General features: G+C 40.4%; 1 protein-coding gene across 1 annotated transcript in view; it reads right to left on the reverse strand.

Annotated features, from left to right (window-relative positions):
• Positions 1-8243, reverse strand: part of gabbr1b (gamma-aminobutyric acid (GABA) B receptor, 1b) — a 654324-nt gene that overhangs the window by 72118 nt on the left and 573963 nt on the right. Inside the window, exon 16 of the mRNA XM_055157144.1 lies at positions 5467-5599. Coding sequence (XP_055013119.1) covers positions 5467-5599 — 133 coding nt within the window. The remainder of the gene's footprint in view (positions 1-5466; positions 5600-8243) is intronic.

Below are 8243 nucleotides of genomic sequence, written 5' to 3' on the forward strand. Positions count from 1 at the left end.
CCTATTGTGGACGAAACTGGTATGGATAGGACTGAAAAAAAGGAAAGGTCAAACTCAGCCAAGTGTGCGGAGTATAAAAACACAGTGGAGCACTTCGGAATAAATGAATCTTCGGTTCGTTACGTAAAGAAGAAGGAAAATAGCAAAAGGACGACAGCAGCAATGAGTTTTAAGAAGGAACTGTAGCTGTCCTGTGTGAGAAAAGTGTATAAAGTGTGTGGTGAGGGGTTTTACAGACTTAAAACAGATAGAATAATTGTAAAATATAAAGCTGACTACTTCGCGGATTTCACTTATTGCGGGATATTTTTAGACCGTAACCTCCACGATCAACGAGGAACCACTGTAAAATAACCTCTTCATGGCATGTTTTTGATGAGGCAGCGTTATAACACGGTAGAAAGCTCGGAGAAATTGATTTTGCTTAATACCTCGTCTTTAATTTAAATGCAGATTGCGGTAATTTTGACTGAAAATCTCTCTCCCTCACAGCCGGATCTCTGTCTCCAGTCGGTGATCTGATTTGTTCCTCTCAGCGGGGAGACGGTTTCTTGCTCAGGTTCTCCCCCTACAGGACGCGTGTGACAGTGGACGTGTTTGTGTGTTTGTGGAGCGGCGTCACATGTCACAACAGTCAGTCTCTCCTACTCCTCTTCATCCTCTGCTTCTTCCTCTTCCTTTTATTCCTCCCTTTCTTTCTCCTCCTCTTTGTCCTCCTTCTCCGCTTCCTCTTCTCCTCTTCCTCTTCTCTTGTGAACTGTACATCACGACCTCTCAAACACACACACACACGCTGCCTGTGCTACTGATGCAATGGGTCCCTTGGTCGTCACGGCAACAGGGAACCACATTTTATATTTATACAGTACACAGTATTTACGAACTCTTGCAGCGCGTGTGTATATTTTCTTTTGCTCCGTTATTTCTCTGTTTTCTTCGTTCTGCGTGCAATTCTGTTACACAAAACGTTCTATATTACACAAAACTGACTCTTGTGACGTTATAATGCTGCTACCTCCTCAAAAACAGACCAGGATTTGTGTGTTCTGAGCTCAAAATGCTCTGTTCCACCTTGTGATGTCATCTAGTCGTATTTTTAAAGTTTAGAACTCCTTCTACCTTTAGTTCATTAGGGCTGGGTATCATTAACCTGTTACCACCCACCTCATTTTGGCGTGTGCACAATAGCACTACATACCCAAATGCCATAGCTTATTAAAAGAAAACCTTAGAACCCACATGCTTGTGTGAGGCACCATTTTAAAGCTTAGGCCTTCTAGTTTCTGTAGATATGTACATGAAGACTGTGAGTGCTGCCTAACCTACAGTACAGTCAATTAAAAATTTTTTTAAAAAAATTGTGTATTTTTTTTGCTTCGAAAAAAAAATTGAAAAAAATAAAGGCCTTAGCTTGGTCATACTTCATGCTAGGCATTTGTGACTCACTACACTCATTGTTCAAGTTGTTGGCAACAACTGTGTAGAATTTCAGATCTCTAGGACAAAGGGTTTTGATGCTGTGAGCCTTTGTGTAAACAAAATGACAATTCGGCACAAGATTGCCAAATTTAATAATAATTGTTATTATTATAATACTAATTCTTCTGAGCTTTAGGCATGTTTTCTCAAGAAAAAAAAACTAAAAGTAGCCAAAATTGTCCTCCAAGTGGAAGATCTGCCTCCTATATCACCGCCCGCACTGCTCCCTGTCTCCCTCTCGCCTTACGCTTGTAAACACAGCGTCCGTTTCAAAGTCCATCTGAATGTCCCACCCACCGTTTGAAAGCTCTGGTGATAGGCTAAAACAATATGTCAATCACTTTCTGGAAGATCCAATGACTGAAGAGATTTCCCGTAAACAAACTGATGACGTGTGCGTAAAGCCAGGAAGTACGTGAGTGCGTTAGCTTCTTCAGCGGCTTGTCCCACCTAAACCACGGCACCGACAACAGCGGGGAGGGTCTCATTTTGAAGCTAAGAGTGTGAGGAAAACAAGCGCACCCAACAGTGCTAGCAAACCTGCTAGAAATGCAGTGGACGGAGGGAGAGAAGAGAAACTTTTTTTCATATCATTGTATCCATCGATTCATACAGACGAGGGTTTTCTGGATTATTTCCCCACATGGAATTATTTTATGGAAAAAACAACTTGATATTCTTTTTCTGTGGATTATTATGGACTTATTGAGTACAACTTTTCATGGATTGAACGCGTTTTGGACCGACAGAACCGGCTCAAAGGTAAGAAACGCGTATCTCATTCTTTGATATGATGTGAATTTTTAAGTTATAGCGTTTTGGGCTCGTTGTACGGCATAAAATGAATGATATGGTTGTTTTATTGAGAAATTAAGCTTTCAAACGATGTATGGCATGACAGTAGTGAAAACAATAATGAAGGTGAATATACAGAGTGAACATTTTTTTGGGGAAAATCGCCCGCCGGCGGGCGGGTGGATGGTAAGTTTAAAAAGTTGCCGATACCATACATAGCTCGATATATAGGGCACGGTACGATACATTTTTCGATACAGTGCACTTTCGATTCAGTACGATTCAATACGATTCAATACGATATATTTCAAATCGGCTAAATCGTAGCTGTGATACTAAAAGTCTTTATTAATCCACTAAGTTTGTGCAAAGTTTAAATGAAAAATGACCATTTTATTCAGAACTGTGAAAATGTCAACACAACTGTAGCTCTTACACAAAATAATTTAGTAAAATATACCTAAAAATACGCAATACAGCAGCCCATGATATCGACACTGTATCAGATTAAACAATACGATATGTTGATATTTCAATATTTAAGTTAAGTTCAGTAGAGATTGGCGATTCCAGGGCTGATTCCAGACACACGTGAGGAACTACTCCGGCCTTTTTACTTTTAAAGAACGACTCAGACTGGATTCACAGCGCCGTTTTGTGGACTGGTATCATTATTTACGGATGCCAATTTCTATGGATAATGTGGATGAGACGCTGCGTTTTAAATTTACAACTATATGAGCGGTGAGGAATAAAGTCGCCTCATTATTTTCATTTTATCCTGAGTTTGTATTTTGTGTCTCTGTGTCCGTCACTCCTCTGCCCCTGACGCTCTGTTTTTTTTGGCTTTTACCGTAGCGTTGCTGATGTTTCGTGGTTATGATCTGACAGAAAAGCTCAGAGTCACACTGACGCACACACACACACACACACACACACACACGAGGCGGCCTTAAGATTACATAAGACAGTTAAAATCCCAAAGTGTAAACTCCAAAAGGCTCCAAAAATATAACTGCTGGTATTTCGCATGTCGTCGTGGAGAAATTTGAAAAGGCCGTCTTACGTAACGCCTCATACTTTTAATAATTGACGGTTTATTTACACAGTTGCAGCGTATAGTCGACCGGGCGCTTTATCACAGTATTTTTGAAATGTCAGAATTACTCCAGGGATCGAGTCGGGGAGCGAAAAGAAAACTGGCAAAAACAGCTCAGACACAAATACTGAAAAGAACAAAAAATAAAAAGTCTGGAATTTTTTTTGTGAGCTACAGGTACTTTCAGGAGGTTTCAATGATTCTATGAATATATAAAAGTTCAAATCATATATTGGAATTTATGTACTGTTATCGTGTCATCAAAAGTCTATCAATAATATCATGGTCTTTCACAAAATATCAAATTACAAGTTTCTCTGCTTAAATTTATTAGTTTTGGTGAAGCAAAAGCTAAAAAACAGAGAGAACTACATAGACCAGGAGTGTCAAACATACGGCCCGGGGGCCAGATCCGGCCCTCCAAGACCTTTAATCTGGCCCTCGGCTAATTTTCTACTAAAATATTTTAATTATTTTCTATTAAAATATTGTTAATTTTCTGCGGTGCTGAGCATATCAGTGTCTCCAGTGTCTCTGTACGTGGCCCCTCCCACCAGAGCAGCACAAATGAAGACTTGTCTCTTTCCAAACGCTCTTAAAGGACGTTGACCATGACACCCTCATCAGCAAAATGTCAAAAATGAGAAAAGTGGAGCCGAGTGCAGGATTTTCCAAGAAAAATGGACTTTGTATGGCATTTGTCTCCGGTAGGTTAGATACTGTAATGTTCTGCTCACTGGTCTCTCCAAACGAGCTGTGAGACGCTGCAGAACATCCAGAACATCCAGAACATCCAGAACATCCAGAACATCCAGAACATCCAGAACGCTGCAGCTCGGGTCCTGACTCGAACTAGGAAGTACGAGCACATAAGTCCTGGTCTCAGGTCTCTGCTCTGGCTCCTGTGGCTCAGAGACTTTAAAGCAGCTCTGCTTGTACAAGTGTCTCCATGGCCGAGCACCAAAGTCCATCTGTGACATGTTAGTGTCATATGAACATCTCACACTCTGAGGAGCTCAGGGACCAACTCCTGCTGGTGCCCAGAGTCACGACTAAACAAGGGGAGTCAGAGTTTCAGGTTCATGCAGCTAAAACCTGGAACAGTCTGAACATGTGAGACAGACTCTTCTGTGACGCTGTTTAAATCCAGACTCAAAACATTTCTGTTTAACTGTTCATATAACTGAAAGGTTTTCATTCCTGCACTCTTCTCTCCTAATTTATGTCCCTCTTTTTTAATTTTAATCTTTTATGATTATTTATGTTTTGATTTGTTTTTATTATGATTTTAATGTATTTCTTCATTCTGTAAAGCACTTTGAATTACTTTGTGTACGAATTGTGCTGTACAAATAAACTTGCCTTGTCTTATTCCATATTTACATACAAGTTAATGTTAAAACATTGTGTTAAATATTATAATTATTATAATTATATTATTATTATATTATATAATTATAATATTATTATTATATGATCAAACGGGCTGATGTGGCTCTACAGTGGTTCTGGTTTATATGTTGTAAAGTTGAGTTTATTTATGCTGAAGATTTGAATGAAGAATCTGTTGGGTTTGATGTGTGCAGTGGATTGTGGGAAGCTCCTCACCGCTGGTTAAACCTCCCGAGTTTCTTATGCTAAAGCAGCTCACGGTTTGTGTTTTTCCTGGTTTATTAAATTGATTTAAGTTAATTTTTGCGCTTGTGCATTTGTAAGATTATGTCAAGAAACCGGGACACTCCATTTGATCATGTACACGTGGATATGAGTGTCCCGGGTTCTCAGTGCGCATGTAAACACAGTAACACGAACACTGACAGAACCGGGACACTGATAATAACCATAATACTGATGTGTATGTAAACACACTCATGGTCTCTGTGATTTTTGTATTTATATTTTCTCAGTTCCATCCTTCTCTCCCTCATTAGTCTCGTGCAGGGGAGCAGACAGAGGAGGGTCTGTTAATCCCGGTTGTTACGGCCCCAAAATTGGACCCTATTCATTTCTTAAAACGTCTTGCCCCGGGCCCCTAAACTCCTGCCGCCGTCCCTGGTCCCGTGCGTGTTCGTGCTGGTTTAGTTCGCTCGTACCTGGCACACGACGGGGAACTGTCTCCGGTGCACGTGCAGCCCGTCGATGCCCAGAGGGAAGACGGCCGCCAGGGCCATCATACAGCCCACCGCCGTCATGTTGTTCAGGTACGGCTGCGAGTTCTGGATGTATCTGCAAGAAAGAAAAAGAAAAAACGGGGAGAAAATCAGTGAAGAGATCTGAGTTTCACGTCTTTTTAATGATGCGATTTCTTTAAATGATTCAACAACCAGCGTGAGTCACTTCTCATTCAGGGTTTTCTCTTCATGTTTACTTCTTTCAGTATTATAGAAAAATACCGAAGACAACAGAAATATGACGCAACATGTCTGAAATCATACAATAAAATAATAAAAATAAGCCCAATTATAAAGCGGCCGCCCTTTGGTTTGTCGACAGCGCTGAAAAACCTTTGACCTTCTCTCGGTGAGCTTCATGATGAAGTCTCCTGAAATGGTTTCCACGTCACAGATGTGTTTAAAACTGTTCAAAAACTTGGCATGTTTCCTCATCAAAAGCAGACCTGGAGTTGTGTGTTTTCGTTTACACATACAGCTACATCTCAAAATGCTCTGTTCCACCTTGTGATGTCATCTAGTGGTTTTCAGCAGCTACTTTTTTAGGTTTAGTTCAGTAAAAAATTGGCAGTTCTAGGTCTGAAATTACGCAAATGATTTCAGTAAAGATTTATGTCAGGAGTGTCAAACATACGGCCCGGGGGCCAGATCCGGCCCTCCAAGACCTTTAATCTGGCCCTCGGCTGATTTTCTACTAAAATATTTTAATCATATTTTCTATTAAAATATTGTTAATTTTCTGTGGTGTTTATCACAGCAGCGTCTCCAGCGTCTCTGTACGTCGCCCCTCCCACCAGAGGACGATCGTTTTGACTGTTGACCGTGACAACCTCATCAGAAAAATGTCAAAAATGAGAAAAGTGGAGCCGAGTGCAGGATTTTACAACAAAAATGAACTTATTCCTATTTACATACAAGTTAATGTTAAAACATTGTGTTGAAATTACATTTTTCTTAAAGTTTCAGGTTGTTCATAATATTATAATATTTTGTAAAAAAAAAAAAAAGAGTTCATCAATTAAAAAAGATTTCTGTAATAGATTTGTGTTTCTCTGCACAAATATTTGAACTTATTGTTATTTTTGGGGTTTATATGACATGAGTTTTCTGATCCGGCCCCTTTGGGATCAAAGTCGGTTGGATACGGCCCCCGGACCAAAATGAGTTTGACACTCCTGATTTATGGAGTTTAAAAACACAGTGGAGCACTTCCTGTATTACAGCATTATATCACAAGGTGGAATGGTTTCCATTTGAGATCAGAATTCAGCCTAAGTCCACGTTTATATGAAGATGGTCTGAACAGAAGACGCAAAAGTGGCATCGCCTCTTCACTTTTTATTCTTGAATTTGACTGTATATGTTTGTATGTAAAGTAACAAGTGCATCTTTGGACATTGGAAGTTTTCACAACACGCATTTTCATCAGCTTCTCCTTCCACCAAGTTGTTCCACCATCGACTGGTTCTCCAGGTCTCGTCCAGATCTGTCTGACTCGACTATGACGACCTGGTGCATCCAGAGTTTGATAGAGGTGATTGCAGATCCTTCTCTGTTCACTAATAGTATCTCTGCAGATTCTCTACATTTGTTGGGAGCCTCCTGTAAGTTTATTAGAGCAGCTAGAGCAGCTTGAAGGTCCGACACATGGAAATGAGCCGACATGTTTGTTTCGGTGTACTGTATGTATGTGACGTAAACTCGAACGTAACCAGAGTTTTGCGTCTTGGGCAGTGTAGATGGAAACTCTACGGTGGAGTGTTTCTGAGTGAACTCTGGAGGACGGTCATAGATTTTTGCATTTTTAAGCCCTAAAAACACCATCACCGTGTAAACAAAAGGCACTTCTGAGCAAATATTTTGTCGTTTTTACCCGCAAGCGTTTTCGTGTAAACAAACTCTAAATCTGCAGGTTTTGTGAGTTTTAAACACATGTGAATGAAACAAACAACAACAACTCCAGCTCTGTTTGTGATGAAGAAACAACATTAACAACAACAAAAATCAGAAAATCCCATAATAAGAACCCTTTAAAATGTCCCAAAGCAGAGTATGTGAAGATTTATTAAAACATGTCGTCACTCTGCTGTCACACGTCACACTCTGACAGTCTCCTCCTTTCATTTGGTAAAGACTCGGTCATCTGACGGTTCTGCTCACCTCCCTGCGCCGTGGAGTCAGTGAGGCCCACACTGGTCTGGTCTGTTCGATTATTAAAGTAAAGGGCGTTACAGGAGTCTGTGTGGGGGAGAGTCTGGATTTAAGACTTTGTTTTTGTTTTTATGGCGTAAAATTTAAAATGTAATCAGGATTAAACACGGGTAAAGGTCTGGATATACTGTCTGCTACTGTCTGCTGAGAAAAATAAAACACAAATACAAGCCACATAACGGATCATATACAAACCAGGTCTAAACAGGTCTAAACCAGGTCTAAACTAGGACCAAACCAGGTCTAAACCAGGTCTAAACTAGGACCAAACCAGGTCTAAACCAGGTCTAAACCAGGTCTAAACTAGGTCTAAACCAGGTCTAAACCAGGTCTAAACCAGGACTAAATTAAGACTGAACCAGGTCTAAACCAGGTCTAAACCAGGTCTAAACTAGGACCAAACCAGGTCTAAACCAGGTCTAAACCAGGTCTAAACTAGGTCTAAACCAGGACTAAACCAGGTTTAAACCAGGTCTAAACCAGGTTTA

The sequence above is a fragment of the Boleophthalmus pectinirostris genome, unplaced genomic scaffold (assembly GCF_026225935.1).
Source record: "Boleophthalmus pectinirostris isolate CB_2022bp ecotype Guang Dong unplaced genomic scaffold, ASM2622593v1 HiC_scaffold_21, whole genome shotgun sequence".
Lineage (NCBI taxonomy): Eukaryota > Metazoa > Chordata > Actinopteri > Gobiiformes > Gobiidae > Boleophthalmus > Boleophthalmus pectinirostris.